Source organism: Python bivittatus, unplaced genomic scaffold (genome assembly GCF_059951505.1).
Source record: "Python bivittatus isolate LINGU-HERP-01145 unplaced genomic scaffold, Pbiv_v1 ctg000680_np1212, whole genome shotgun sequence".
Taxonomy (NCBI): Eukaryota; Metazoa; Chordata; class Lepidosauria; order Squamata; family Pythonidae; genus Python; species Python bivittatus.
Window position 1 is genome coordinate 1,979,811 of NW_028277095.1, and position 15,163 is coordinate 1,994,973.

Consider the following 15,163-nt stretch of genomic DNA (forward strand, 5'->3'; position numbering starts at 1 on the left):
TCAATCAATCAATCAATCAATCAATCAATCAATCAATCAATCAATCAGCCAACCAACCAACCAACCAACCAACCTATCCATCCATCCACCTACCTACTTACCTACTTACCTACCTACCTACCTACCTATTTTTTTAATGGTCATGGAGATGTAAGAAGTGGGTATTGATGTTATGAAAGTTGGCAAGATTGGTCTTCTCCCCAACTTTTTAAAGTGCTTGAGGGTAGATAAAGCCTTCCTGAAAAGTTAACACAAATTTTTCCTTCCTATCAAAAGTCAGTGGGAAATCATGCTACTCAAGTTTGGTGACTTGGCATTGAGTGATCCTGGGAGGTTTTGAGGATTCCAAAAATACCCGTACCCCAAGGGGCCATGTGCAGTCTCCTAATGTGTAATCAGCCATCATGTTAGATGGATAAATCACTTAACAAGGCATTCAGCACCTTTCCAATTTCTTTTTTCATGGAAGAATTTGAAGGCTTGTTAGTTGAGCTAATTAGTAGACTTACTTGTTTTTCCTACAAAAATATGAAAAGTTTATTATGGTGTGTCAGCCACTGGATATCATTAACATAGCCCAGTGGTTCTCTGCTACAAACACAAATGGGGACAAATTGCACATGGGAAAACAGTGGGAATGGTTTGGGGGAGCAAAGGAGGAAGGGTTACAACAGATTTTTACACTTGTTTTCACCTGCCCCTTTTCCTAAGCCTGGTGAGAATCTGAGCTTTTGGAATGCATGGAAGCTTAATGGCATTTTGTGCTAGTAGATTCAGGACTTTCATCTTTGATTTGCAATGCATTTTTGCATTTATCTGCTAATACTGCCTTCTAATTGTTGCTTTGCATCTATCTTCTCCAGAACAAAGCAAACGGCAGCAAGATTACAAAGGTAAACCTGAAAGCTTGTGACTGAAGGGGGCAGACTTTGCACTCTTTTTACAAGACTGAGCAAGCTGGTTGAATGACTAGGATATTAGCTGCTATATTTTTAACTATTTTGTATGCTCTTGTATTTTCATGCATTTTTCATTCATGTTCTGCTTAACTTGTGCACTAAGAGACCATGGCTTGATGAATAACCTTTACATTTATATTCAGTCCCTTGTCAGTGTGTGTGATCATTTATAAATAATCCACATGGATGTTTAATATCCTGCCTATGAAAGAGTCTGAGAGGAAGCACAATATATTCTCTTATTAGATGCCCAGCTACAAATATTTATTTCCTTGTCATTTAAATTGAGGAAGAATGAGTCAAGCCTTCTTGAAAGTTATATAAGTACATGGGAACTATAGTTCTATGGAGCCATCAAACAGAGCAAGCTATGGTGGACAGCGAGCATCCCACTTTAATTTCTTCTGGAATTCAAACCAAGCCTAGCTAGCTAATGTTTGAGTTAGGTAGGTATACATGGTTGCATGAATGTTTGAGGAAGTGGAGCTTTTAATTCAGAAAGTGAACAATAAAAGTTGTAAATCTGCTGTGGCTCACTGATCTGTGGGAAGCCAATCATCTTAAGCAGGACTGCTGGGAAGATGGAGATTAGGCTAGTCCAGTGTTTCTCAACCTTGGCAACTTTAAGATGTGTGGACTTCAACTCCCAGAATTCCCCAGCCAGCATGCTGGCTGCAGAATTCTGGGAGTTGAAGTCCACACATCTTAAAGTTGCCAAGGTTGAGAAACCTTGGGCTAGTCAGTCAACATAAGTATTGTGGTCCAAGAAATAAGGAACACCTCACGTTGGGGAAGGCTGGACTAGATCCACTTCCATCTTATTGAAATACATTTAGCCTGCCTTTGTACCATAGGCTAGATTAGGCTCAAATGGAGTTGGATAGTTGGAAGTGTAGCAAGTTGGGAAAACCAGCCATTGTCTTAGCATGTTGAGTGAACCAGGTCAGTCCATTTTAACCAGGTATGACCTGTTGGGGCACAGCGTGTTACAGGACCAGGGCAATTATGGTTTATTAACCTAGGTTTAGTGTTCTGTGTAAACCCAGCTTTAAAGGAATATAAGCCTGGGTGAGGGAAAAGAGAAAGATAAAAACAGTGAGAGGGGCAAGGTGATGGGAAGACAAGGGGTTGAAGAAAATTAGAATGGGGTACTGATCAGCCTTGAGAGCTAATCTCTGCTCAGCAATGACAGTGAGTTGGGGAAAAGTTCTTTCTCAGCCTAAACTTGAATAAAAAGAAACAGGGATAAATGCAAGTCAGAAAAGATGACTCAGGTACATTGCAAAGCTGTTCTCCTTTGTCTTTTCATATTCCACAGGCCTTTAAGAGTTGAACTTTTCCCCTTTGGTCAAAAACAGTGAAAGCAGCCTTGTTACAGATCAGTCTGTCTGTCTGTCCCTCCGTCCATCCATCCATCCATCCATCCATCCATCCATCCATCCATCCATATACTGAATTGTCTTGACAGATGTCAACAGGTGGCAATATTCTCTAAGCTGTGAAGATAAACAGGGCTGGAGCTGGTTGGGAGACCTCTAGTTTACCTTAAAGTCACCTCCAATTTTAACTTAACCCTGAAAGATGGGTTGGTACTTCTGGTTCATATTGGATGGGAAGTCAAAAAATCCTGGATGCCAATTGCAAGTCACTTTGATAATGCTGCCAAGAAAACTGCCAAGAATCCAGTCATCAGGAACTAAACTCCACCAGAAAGTGTCTTTAATTTCCACCTTCCTAGTCTCAGACCAATATTCAAATCAGTATCCCACACCAGTTTCATGAACTAAAAGACTGTTTAGTCTGTTCCTTTCCTAATGGACATTATGGGATCTGTCATTGTCAGCGCTTGGTACTGCTTTGAATAAGCCATCCACATAACATAATAAGGGGATGATGACAAAGAAGAAACTCCATCTCTGAACATGGATCCAGAAGAAGCCATGAACTAGAAGGAGGTTCCTGAAAGCTTAGGAGGAGCCCTGTGATCTCTATGAATACAAAACAATCTTTGGGGTAGGGAATCCAGGGGAGACTCCAAGGAGTTCAAGGGGGCCTGAGGATGCTCTCCGGCCATAGGATGCCAAGCAATACCAACGAAAGGGAAGAGGGATGAGGAAAGGGCTGGCAGGGAATGAATTTTCCTGGAAGAAGGGACAGCTGGCTGGCACCGCTCAGCCGTAGGGTTGGCGATGAGAGTGACTAGGGCGGTGGCCGGGCTGCGCGGAGTGGAACGGCGTCTTTCAACTACGGAGCATCTAAGGAAGGGCGAGGCTGCCGAAGGGCGTGGCTGACCGAGAGGGGAGGGGAGGGGAGGGGGGGGCGAGATTCCTCCAGGGTGAGGGAAAGGGCTGTCGCGAATTCAGCTTGGCCAGCGCGGGCGATGGCTCCTCCTCTCTTGCGCAACGCCGCCGGCTTCTCCGCGCTTGGCCCGAGGGCGACGGAGGGCCGTCTCGGCTGCGTCAGAGGCTCCCCGGCGGTATAAATAGGAGCGGTCGCCAGCGACCAGCCGCAGAGCGGTCTCCCTCGGCCAGGTGGCAGCTTCGCTTCCTCCCTCCTCCCCTTCCCCGCCCATCAGGAACAGCCGAGCCGCTGCCATGAGTACCTTCGGCTACGAGACGTACTTCCCCTCGTACAAGCGGCGCTTCGTCGAGAGCACGCCCCGGGTGCACTTGTCCAGCGTCCGGAGCGGCGGCGGCGGCGGCTATGGAGTGGCCCGCTCGACCTACTCCAGCCTCTCGGCGCCCGTGTCCTCGGTCTCGGTGCGGCGCAGCTACACGTCGTCGTCCTCGTCGCTGCTGCTGCCGCCCGCCGTGGAGAGCCTGGACCTGACGCAAGTGGCGGCCATCAGCAACGACCTGAAGGCCATCCGCAGCCAGGAGAAAGCCCAGCTGCAGGACCTCAACGACCGCTTCGCCTGCTTCATCGAACGCGTGCACGAGTTGGAGCAGCAGAACAAGGTGCTGGAGGCCGAGCTGATGGTGCTGCGGCAGAAGCACAGCGAGCCCTCCCGCTTCCGCGCCCTCTACGAGCAGGAGATCCGCGAGCTGCGCCTGGCCACTGAGGAGGCCAACCACGAGAAGCAGGCGCTGCAGGGCGAGCGCGAGGGCCTGGAGGACACGCTGCGGGCCCTGCAGGCGCGCTACGAGGAAGAGGTGCTCAGCCGCGAGGACGCCGAGGCCCGCCTGCTGGAGGTGCGCAAAGGCGCCGACGAGGCGGCTCTGGCGCGCGCCGAGCTGGAGAAGCGCATCGACAGCCTGCTGGACGAGCTGGCCTTCCTCAAGAAGGTGCACGAGGAGGAGCTGGCCGAGCTCCAGGCCCAGATCCAGTACGCCCACCTCTCCGTCGAGATGGACGTCTCGGCCAAGCCCGACCTCTCCTCGGCCCTGCGCGACATCCGCTCCCAGTACGAGAAGCTGGCGGCGCGCAACATGCAGAATGCCGAGGAGTGGTTCCGCAGCCGCTTCACCGTCCTCACCGAGAGCGCCGCCAAGAACACCGACGCCGTCCGCGCCGCCAAGGACGAGGTCTCCGAGAGCCGCCGCCTCCTCAAAGCCAAGACGCTGGAGATCGAGGCCACCCGCGGCATGAACGAAGCCCTCGAGAAGCAACTGCAGGACCTGGAGGAGAAGCAGAACGCCGACCTCGCCGCCCTCCAGGTGGGGCGGGCTCGGGGACGGTCTCTTCTCCCCTCGGGGCACCCGGGGCGGGGTGGAACTGCTTTGGGGGGGGGGAGTTCGCGTCACCACGCCTGACGCAGCTGTTCTCCCTGCGGTTGCGCCGGGCGGTTGCTCCCGAAAAGGGCCTTTGGGGACGGGGATTCCCGCAGAGGAGGAGGCTCGAAGAAAAGGGTAAAGTTCCCATCCAGCTTCCCCCCCTCCGTTGCGTTCAGATCCCCCCCCCCCCCCAGGTTTGGGGAGCCCCTGCGCTCGCCTCTTTTTGGTCCCTGCAAGGGAAAGCCGGGTTGACAGCTGCGCTTCGTTTCGCCCCATGTCAGAAGGTGCAGCTGTCATTCGCTTCTGGGTTTCTCCTGCAGTAAAGGATCGAGCTGGGCAGGGGGCAAGGCTTGCTTTGATCCGGAGTGCCCTCGATGTGGCTCCGGTTGTGCAGCCGCCCTGTTGCACTGAGGCCTTTTTTCAGGGCCTAAGGAATGGCCATTTTCCCAGTTGAAGCTTTCCATTCTTTTTTCTTTTCTTAGAAAAAGGGAAAAGATGGAATCGCTGCTGCGCCCTGACTTAAGGACAGCTCCAGGAGCTGTCCAAATGGTAGCCTGCTTGTCCTCTTCCTTAAGCCTCTGCCAGGAAAACATGCTCTCTTGCAGACTAGTCTGGCTTGATTCTGAGTCACATCACAGACCACAGGCCACTTAAACTTGGGTGGAGGGCCCCCGCCTAATTTTAAGGGGGAGGGGAGAGAAGGTTTACAGTAGCTTAGTCCTGGAACCTTTTCAGCTTTCAGCTCTAGAAAATACGCCTTTGAACAAGTAAGTGTTTGTGCAGAAGAATTAGTAGGTTTCTACAGAGTAGATTTTCCAAACCATTTCTGTGCTTTACTACTACTTTTAAGAAATTGCTCAGTGTAGAGGTGGGATATAGCTGGATTCCCTGTAATCCTTTGGGTGGAAAAAAAAAAGGGTTTTCACTATTCGCTTTAAGATGGCCATTCTCATACATTTTGCACACTTCCCCTTTTTCTTTCCTTTCAACCAGCAGTTTGTCTATCGGTATTAAAACATGCTAGAGATAGCTGCCATTGATTTCTGGAGGATTTCTAATTCAGAATAACTCCCTAATCTACACCTCAAGAAGCAGATACATTTGGCATGCACCTAACTGTACACCTGTTTGCTCAAGGAAATGTCCCAATAGGGCATATCTTTAGCAATGGTTCAGGGAATTATTAGCCAGTTGTACTGTTTCCCACTGAAGCATCAACACAATTCAGTGCACATTTATTTGAGAGTAAGCCCTTCTGCAGTCGGTTGAACTTACTTTATAAGTAAGCATTGGACCATTCCATATAGGCAATTAGCTTGCAAGCCCACACCCAACACATTATAGTGGATACAAGACTTTTTAAATGTAATAATTTGTCTTTTATCTGTTCTAACAGGTGAATCGTGCTGAGTTGGCAAACCCATTCCAATTAGGTGGCAATATTGCCTATGCCTAAAATCCCTTGAAAACTTCCTGCTTGGTTACTCCAAGCTGAGAGTTAGTAAGATCGGAGAATATATGTAGTTTAATTCATTGCAGTAAAGCTGTTTAGTTGCCTTAAAGTTATGCATTAGGTCTAATCTTGTTTGTTGGTTTCAGTAGCTGTGTCACATCCTGCACAAGCTGTTTTGTGACCTTTGAAGGCAACCTACAACAGCTGCAGCAGCTTCCAGGGAGGCAATGGTGCAATGCACCAACATCCTCTAGAAGTCTCTGCCCACCTCTGCCACACCCAGATTAATATGGGAGCTGTCCAGCATCAAGGTGCTGAAATGGATGGCTAGTTTAGCCATGACAGCCAGGCATGCAATAGCTATTTCCTTTTAAGTAGAAAGGGAACTGTTACGTGTTGATAAATTTGTAGGTTCAATCCAGTTTCTTCTTAGGGGTCTTAAGTAGTTTAACTAAACAAAGTAATCTTTGTGGAGTCTTAGGACTGAAAGGGTTCCAAAATATTTGAATCCTTCTAATAATTTTAAAGCATGCTCCAGAAGCAATAGTTAAATATGAATCCCAAGTTATGTGGTAAAATTCATTTTTAGATTAGGCTACCTAACGTCCCTCCATCTTTTCACGACTGCACCGTACCTTATCTTTCAAACATGCAACAATATAATTATTTTTGTCCTAGTGACTTGGTTTCTTTTTCCTATTTTTTGTAATTTTGCAATTATAAAGGGAGAGTAACAAGTTGCATTGAAGGGTTTTAAAACAGAAGTTCACAAAACTATAGGAATGTAAAAATCACCCCTGAAGCTGCCAGAACAAAGCTATGTTATGGAATGGTTATATTTGAATGACAACTATATGAAATAATGTCAGTTCTGGCCTTTTGATCTATAGAGAAAAAATACGCTCAGTTATAAAACTCATTTCAAATGAAATACCTCTCCAATTTTATATATATATATATATATATATATATATATATATATATTCCAAAATGTTAAAATACAGAAAAATAAAAAAGGAGGGAAAAGAAAGGAAAAGGGGGAAAAGGCATAGAAAAGAAAGAGTAGCTTCTGAATTTCCTTGGTACAGGTGTAAATGTAACCTCTCCAATTAATTCTGATCAATATTAATTTACCTAACAGCTCAAATTAGACCATGATTGAGCAGTAGGCTTAGCTGTTCTCACACATGCTTAACTTGTCATATAATATATTGTTTTAACTAACTAAATGGCTACTTTGTACAACTTGCTAAGTTACAAAATATCTAACCAAAGTTAACATCAACCAAGCTTGGCATATTGTCTAGATATCACCTCTAGGCCTCTATCTGATTTAATTAAGTGCATTGTATGGATACAATCATTACAGAGAAATAAGCTATGTTGGATGGTCTGGTTATAATTGAAAACCTTATAAATATTATATATATATATATACCTTTATAAATAAATATTTATATTGATATATAAATACATATAAACCTTCAGTATTATCAATACAAATATGAGTGAGAAATTCCAATTAATTTGACAGATGGGACTTCTAAGTAGACATGTCTGGGATTAACTCTGCTTGTCATCTTAAATAATTTATGAGCTTGAATTGAATAGCCCTATTCTTAAACATAGGTATTTTTAACAGCCTCGTTAAAGAAAATGGTGATTTATAACTATATGTGATTTATAGAGAAAACTATAGATTGGATTCTGGTTTAAAATAGATCCATTACATTCATTGGTGCTTAAATTAATGAAGATTAACTTGTCTCATTGAATTCCTGGAAATTGCTCTAAGGATAGCTTAATTTGGGTTTGTGTTTTGTATACAAATAAATTGCAGTTTTCCTGGCTCGCATACCACCCAAATTATATACCATGTTTTATTGAGTATAATTAGCCAAAAATGATGGCTTTGTGTGAACTACATTTTGGTCTACTAACAGAGCCTTAAGGAGTTTAAACACTATGAAAGGTGCTTTGTTTTATTTTGTTTTAAATATATGCAGTCTTGGAACAAAATATGTAATGTAGGGATGTGATATTCCAGGAGAACTCTGAAGGGGAGATACATTGTTCCTTATAAAGGCAAAATCAAACTTCTTGGCCGGTAAAGATATTTGAGCGTTGCAAATCTAAATGAGATTATACACTTAACCATTCCTTATTTTCAACAGGATACAGTTAATAAATTAGAAAATGAACTGAGAACCACAAAAAGTGAAATGGCTCGGTATCTGAAGGAATACCAGGATCTCCTAAATGTGAAAATGGCTCTGGACATCGAAATTGCAGCATATAGGTAATTTCTAAACAAAGAAATGATCTGTAGTTGTAAATATGTGGAAGCCCACTTTTGGAAAAATGTCTTTACTATTTTCAAATATATCATGCTAGCTGCATTAACTTGTTTCTGAATTAACCCATTTCCTGGATTCACACGTTGACCTTCTTTAATTGTCCTTGTTAAACCAGTATGTACTGGGAGTGCAAGTTTTATTTCCCAGTCTCTTTCTTCCCCAATAGTTTGAAAACAATTTATAGGTCTCATTCAGAGAAAACTCTGGATCAACTTTCATTTGGAGTGCAATGACAAGCTGCATTTGTCTATTGCAAATGATGGAAATCCTGTTGAAGCATTTTCCAATGCACTGTCACGTAGCGTTGAGGTAATATTCCAGAGTTCAAGACTTACAGCCCTCAGCCAAATATAAAATAAACCTTGCTGCAATTTGAAAAGCATCCAATCGATTCCATTCTCTGCCAAGAGCCACAAATTCTTTTCAAGCAGACTGTAGGCAAAGGAGATGTGAGCAGTATCTTGTCTTGGTTCTGCTTTTGTACTATCGGATGAGTGTGGAGAGATTATCTGCAATATAGCATGACAAAAATATATTGCAAATAGTTTCTCGCTCTCTCCAATGAAAATGCAAAATTTCAGATTCTAATATTACAGAAATCCCCAACAGTTGTCTTGTTTGACTAACAACCCCATCAGAGTTTAGGCTAAATTGAATGTCCATTAAAGCTTGAAGATATAACTACCAGCACTTCTGTATGTACAGGGTTGACTACATGTACAAATAATTTTCTCTGCATAGATTTGAAGTTCCTAACCACCATGAGCCAGGATGACAGAGTGTTCATTGTGATCTTAAAATGCAAGGCCTATCTTTTTGTACTTGCATTGCAACATCTTATGCAAATATATAAGGGTCAGAGTTTGCAGGGAAGAATGTTTCCTTGACCATTTCCTGTGGATGCCAACGGGTAGATTTTCCATTGCGGATGACTTTGTGCCAGGAGATGTGCATTCCAAAGGATTGTCTGCAGACATGTTGTTTCCTGAATGTTGCAAAAGCAGTCGGAGGCAGCGCCTGTTGACTCAGACAACGCGATTCAGCAGTGCCAGAGAATTTGCTATTGGCTCAGTAATGCCTGTTTCATGTCATTACTGGGAAACATTCCTAAGACTTTCTCTTCTCATTTTAAGTATTTCTTTTTAAAATCTGTAGGATCTTTGGAAGTTGCCTCTGCAACTTGACTCATGAGTTACTGACTCATCTTTCTGGCACACAGAGAAGAACTTATTCTGCAAGGGAATTTTCTTGCTATGATACTTTTCCTGGGTGGGAGGAAATGCAACCTCTCAGTGGCCCTCCTCCCACTCAGTGATGGTTCTGGCTAGAGCATGCTTTTCCCTGCTCAACAGTCTCTGAGCATTTTAGAAATCTAGCTTTTTGAAGTATAGAGATGGGAGAAATCCACTGATGTATAGATAAGTGGCTTTGAACACTGCAGAGAAAAATTGAGATACATGTATGGCGAACAACGTAAATGCAGTGAGATATCTTGTCCTATCCTAGTGAATGATTCCTTTTTCCTACAGATTGTATAGATGTTTAAAATTCTCTACCAATTTTTCTATGTTACTGATAGTAGGATGGCTGGACCCTCCGACTCTTGCATGTGGGTTGTAAAGCCATCTAGATTCTCACAAAGCCGCCTTGTCAGGCTTATTATAAGAAATAGGTTACAGAATCTTGGAAACAAGAAATGTGGTTCTTTTGCCCCATTTTCATCAGCAAGTAAGTTAAAGTGGGTCTTCCTTGATGCCTCTGATCTTCTTTGCCTAACCATTTATGAAATACAAACAGAATGTCAATCTGCACTGTTTTATAAGTGTCCCATTCTAAAATGATCAGACTCAGATTCTTCCATTACTTTGGGAAAGAGGAATACAAGACAAACTGGTGCTGAAAAATCTCTTTATATTTTGAGTTGGGAAAATGAAGATATACTTTTAACTTATTGGTGAATAACTATGGTAGTGAAGAAGTATGCATTTTCTTTTCTAGAAAACTGCTGGAAGGTGAAGAGACTCGGCTTAGCTTCACAAGCGTGGGAAACATAAGCAGCGGCTATACGCAGAGTGCTGGAACCTTTGGAAGATCAGCCTACGGTGGTTTGCAGAGCAGTTCCTACTTGATGACAGCTCGTTCCTTCCCTGCCTATTATTCAAGCCATGTGCAAGAAGAGCAGATCGATGTTGAGGAGACGATTGAAGCATCTAAAGTGGAGGAGGCCAAAGAATCTCCCCCTTCAGAAGGAGAGGAAGAAGGTGAAGCTGAGGGAGAAGGTGAGGGTGAAGGTGAAGAAGGAGAAGGAGAAGAAGGAGAGGAAGAGAAGGAAGAAGAAGAAGAAGAAGAAGGTACTATTGTGCAGCAAAAATTCAAGTTCTGAGATTTAGTGCATCCACACCTCAAGCTTAAAGTAAATACTTGAAATCAAGGGTACATACTGTTAGTGAACTTTACTCATTTATTTCAGCAGTTCTACACTAACTATACCTAAAGTAAGGTCAAATCATTTCTCAGACTTTGAGATGGATGAAGCTGGAATTCCAGGTTTGGTACCATCTTTAAGGTTATAGTCTACCTCTGAATTCCATGACAAATTTCTTAAGGCAATGGTCTTAATTCTTTTTTGCATTTTTATTTGATAACTCACTCATGTAATGATTACCACAAAAGACAAGAGAGCATAATACTGAATGACTGCACATTTTAAATTTAGTAATTTGATTGGCAGTTTTGTCACTTCAAAATGTGTGTCAAAAATGTTATTGTGTAGAGTGCTATGGATTCAAATGCATAGTTCTGCTCATTTGACTAGAATTATTCCAAGGAGCAAATGACACTTCTATGAAGACATAGGGATAAAAGGTTTTTTAAGGCCAAGATAAACACCAAACATCACTGGAATCTGCATATTCTATTTTCCTTCTTCTCTTTGCTGAATATTTATTTTCCTGTTAGGTACTACCCAGACATGCCCAAGGAAGCACCATTGAATTAATCATTTTTTTGCAGATCAAGGAAGTTTTATTTGTTGATACCTTGCCTTTTCCAAATGTAAATATCAAGTAGGAGATGATAGCCAACATTTCCAGCTTTGGGTTCAAAGCTTCTTAAAGTTGTGTTTAGCCTACTGATCTTACCAGGAAAAATTTTATTCCATTAAATCTGTGCAGTTTAGCAGCCAGAAAGAATTCTGGATACTACAATCCAGTTTTAAATCAGTTTATGATCAAAACTGGCTTGAGCATGTTGATTTTTAAGCTATTCATAAGCCCTTTTTAAGGTATTATATTACATACCTCTTCCATAAACTTCCACAAAGTTTATTCCTGGTCTTTCTCAAGTCATTCTGTTATGGCAACCACAGTATATGCTGTAATGTTATATTCAAAACTTTGTCTCTCTTTTTCTTTAGGGGCTAAGGAAGAAACTGAAGAGGGTGAAGAGGAAGAGGGGGAAGGTGAAGGAGAGGAAGGAGAAGAAGGAGAAGAAGAAGAGGCTGAGGAAGCAGACGAGGGAGAGAAAAAGGAAGAGGAAGGTGAACAAGAAAAAACTAGTGGAGAAGAAGCTGCAAAGCCGAAGAAGAAAGATTGATTTGAATCTACCTGTGTGCTGGTTTCCCAGATAGTTTAAGTGAGCTAGAATTGCTACACCATGTATTTAAATTCCAAATATGTTCTTGTGTTTAAATAATTGAATTATTTATCCATCCCTTTTTGTTTTCTTTTTTGATGCAAAGTAACCCGAATGCTTGCAGAGTGTCAGGCTGGCTACCGCCAAACCATGCATGGTATATTCTTATGAGTCCCAGATCAATGTGCAATTTGGCTGATTTCAAACCTTAATGTCTGAGGGGAAAATAAATTAAGAAGTATGGAAATTATTGGTGGGTTGGGGGAAAATATGTCTCAGCTTAGAATTGTTCTGGAAACCATGAATGGTGAAAACAATGAAATCTGTACAATCAAGCTGGTCAATAAAGTTGCAGAGCTGCATATACAACTTTCAGTTTTAAGTCTTAAATGTTTTTTGACTAATTTCAGAAGGGATGCCTGAAATATTTATAACGTACTCCATATCAATGTTTACCTGAAAATAAGCTAGTGATGAAGGCCACATGGCTTCATTGAAGGCTTTCCATAAGGGATGGAGCAGGAACTGGGAAACACAGGTTTCAGTTTGTCCACCAAGCTCGTGGGAAGAATTTAGGGCAAGATCTTTCATCCAACCTATCTCAAGAGGATTGTTAGGAGAACAGATTAAGGGGAGAGACCTTGTTTACCAGCCTGACCTGAAAAGACGAGATACAACTATTAAAACAAAACTATAATAAAAATTCCCCAAATACAGTCTTAAGCATCTTCAGAAAGCCAAACCTGGAATGGCCTCTAATTGTGAACTTAACTTAGCTTGAAGTACATTCAGGTGATATAATTGCTGAGTTCACACAATATGTATATGTATTTCCTGGGTGAGATTAGTACGCTGTGCAAACTACCAAGGATCAGTCAGGAAAGGGTTTGCTTGAATCCTAAATGTTTCTCTGGTCACTTGTGTTATGCAGATACTAGAATATGGTCAGTTGTGGGGAAGATTCCAAACCTTAGCTAGTCCAGCCTCCAAGAAAAAGTTGCAGATACAGAATGGCTGATGAAGCAAGTCTTTTCATTGTAGAAATCCATGTTGAGCCATGACAGCTCAGTCTGACCCCAGTGCCCAAGCCATGCCTACTTTTGCCTCCTTGGCCAATGGGTAGAAAGCCAGTGATGTAAAGAAGCTGTCCCAGTATTCTCCTGGTACAAGAGTTCATGCAGCGCTAGATAGGACTGAAGGAAGTGGCTAATGATTATATATTCTCCCAAATGGAAGCTGTTAATGCAGTTAATAAGACTGTACTGCTAGAGCCTCTGAAAAACAGGTCAACTTAGTGGCAGTCTGGATTATGCAAATAGGGGTGTGTGTGTGTCATTGTGTCCAACACATTTAGAGTGAAAAAAGATTGTGCCAGAACCAAACTGATGCGGTGCTTAAAGGCGTTCTGAAGAGAATGTCTCAAGGGCCTATTACAGCACTGCCAAAAACCTTTGCAGAACAGGAAAATACCAAATGGATAAATTAGGAAAAGCAGATGGATATTTATTTTATTAATTCATTTGACAGTATTTCTAATCCACTCCAATACAAAATGATCCAGGAGCCTGGAATAATACCAGACTGGCTTGGAAAGGGGTGCAGGGAGGCAAGAAACATCTAGGACAGGATGGAGGTTTCTATCCTTTTGAATACTGTTGATCTAGGGTTCCCATAAGGTTTCATCTTTTTCTATGCTGGCTGGGGCTGATGGGAGTTGAAGTCCAAAATATCAGGATGGCATCCTTGCATTAACCATGGAAAACCAAGCTGGCCTTTGGGATGTAAACCATTCATTGCCCTCTCCAAATGCTCAGGTTTGCCATATGACAGGCCCTTAAAATTCTCTCCCTACATTTGCAGCCTCGTGTACCAATATTTTATTTCTTCAGTCTTATTTACATGTGCAGAATAAGAGGTCGATGGACATGCATATCAACTGTTCTCCTGAAGCACTGTGGAATTATGTCAGTGTCGTGAGTTTTGCGTGTATCTTCAAAATTGCTTTTCTTCACATGATTCAGAAAGAAGTGAGATATGTAAATAGTAATAAGGGAAGAAGGGAAAAAGCAGAGGTACAGATTTCCAGTGATCAGCGACCACTCTAATTAAACACATCCTGTTTAAGATTCTTTCACTTCTTTTCTTTAAGGTTATTTGGCTGTTTTCAGTCATAAGCTCTAAAGTATAGGAAATCAAATCACATTATCATGTAGCTAAAGAAAATCAAACAAGCAGCTTCCAATTATAGTGATGTTTATGTACTGGGCTACAAACAAATCAATTATATAGAGCCTCCAGCTTTCTTGACTTTAAATCAGGGATGGATAATGTAGGGTCTTCCAGGTTATTGGACTACAGATCCTAATGTCTTGCTGTTGGTCATAATCGTTGGATTTAATGAGAGCTGAAACAAAGACCTAAATGTTTAGAAAGAATCTGTTTTTACCTTCTCCTGTTTAAAATATTAACCAAAATACTGAAAAACAACACTGAACATTGGACTAGAAACTACTCCAGAAGTCAATAAATGCTAACCAGTTTACAATTAACATTAAGTTCCCTTTTGTCATTTGTTCGTATCACTGCAAAATCCAGTTCTTGCATTAATTTGCTTGAGAGAACAGATTCCTTATTTAGAAGTATATTCCCCCTGAATTCAGTGCAAATAGTGCATGGGGGAAACCCTCTTCCCTATTCCAAATATAGAAACAATTCCTGCTTCTGTTTCACTGATAAGCTCTCTGTAATGTTTGTGGAATGAGGCTATCAATACTATAAGCTGAAAGAAAGCTATGGATTTAAAAACAGAGGATATCCCAGGATTTTTTTTTTTTTCTCTGATGCAACTAGGAACATGTTTATGAGTTGGGCCATTTTTTTTGAGGCATTGCAATAAAAGAAAGGAAAGCAGTCAACTTCCAAAAAGAAGGAAAGAAGCAACAGCAGTAGAATAGGTAATTTTTGCCGGCTATTCAAAGGGCTACTCAGCAAACCGGTGGAAAAACTCATGTCATAGCCATTTTTCCCTTCTCCACCCCATTCTGATTG

General features: G+C 42.2%; 1 protein-coding gene across 1 annotated transcript; it reads left to right on the forward strand.

Annotated features, from left to right (window-relative positions):
• The first annotated feature begins 3,485 nt into the window (after positions 1 to 3,485).
• On the forward strand, positions 3,486 to 12,471 carry NEFL (neurofilament light chain). Its single transcript, XM_088152037.1, has 4 exons — positions 3,486 to 4,615; positions 8,300 to 8,424; positions 10,481 to 10,833; positions 11,898 to 12,471. The coding sequence occupies exons 1-4, from the start codon at positions 3,554 to 3,556 to the stop codon at positions 12,074 to 12,076; spliced, it is 1,719 nt and encodes a 572-aa protein (XP_088008163.1). The 5' UTR covers positions 3,486 to 3,553; the 3' UTR covers positions 12,077 to 12,471.
• Positions 12,472 to 15,163: the final 2,692 nt, after the last annotated feature.

Excerpts from the sequence above, each read along its gene's own strand:
- NEFL (XM_088152037.1), top strand. The coding sequence starts at position 3,554 with ATGAGTACCTTCGGCTACGAGACGTACTTCCCCTCGTACAAGCGGCGC. Across the intron at positions 4,616-8,299 it reads CCGACCTCGCCGCCCTCCAG|GATACAGTTAATAAATTAGA; the intron begins GTGGGGCGGGCT and ends TATTTTCAACAG. Across the intron at positions 10,834-11,897 it reads AGAAGAAGAAGAAGAAGAAG|GGGCTAAGGAAGAAACTGAA; the intron begins GTACTATTGTGC and ends CTTTTTCTTTAG.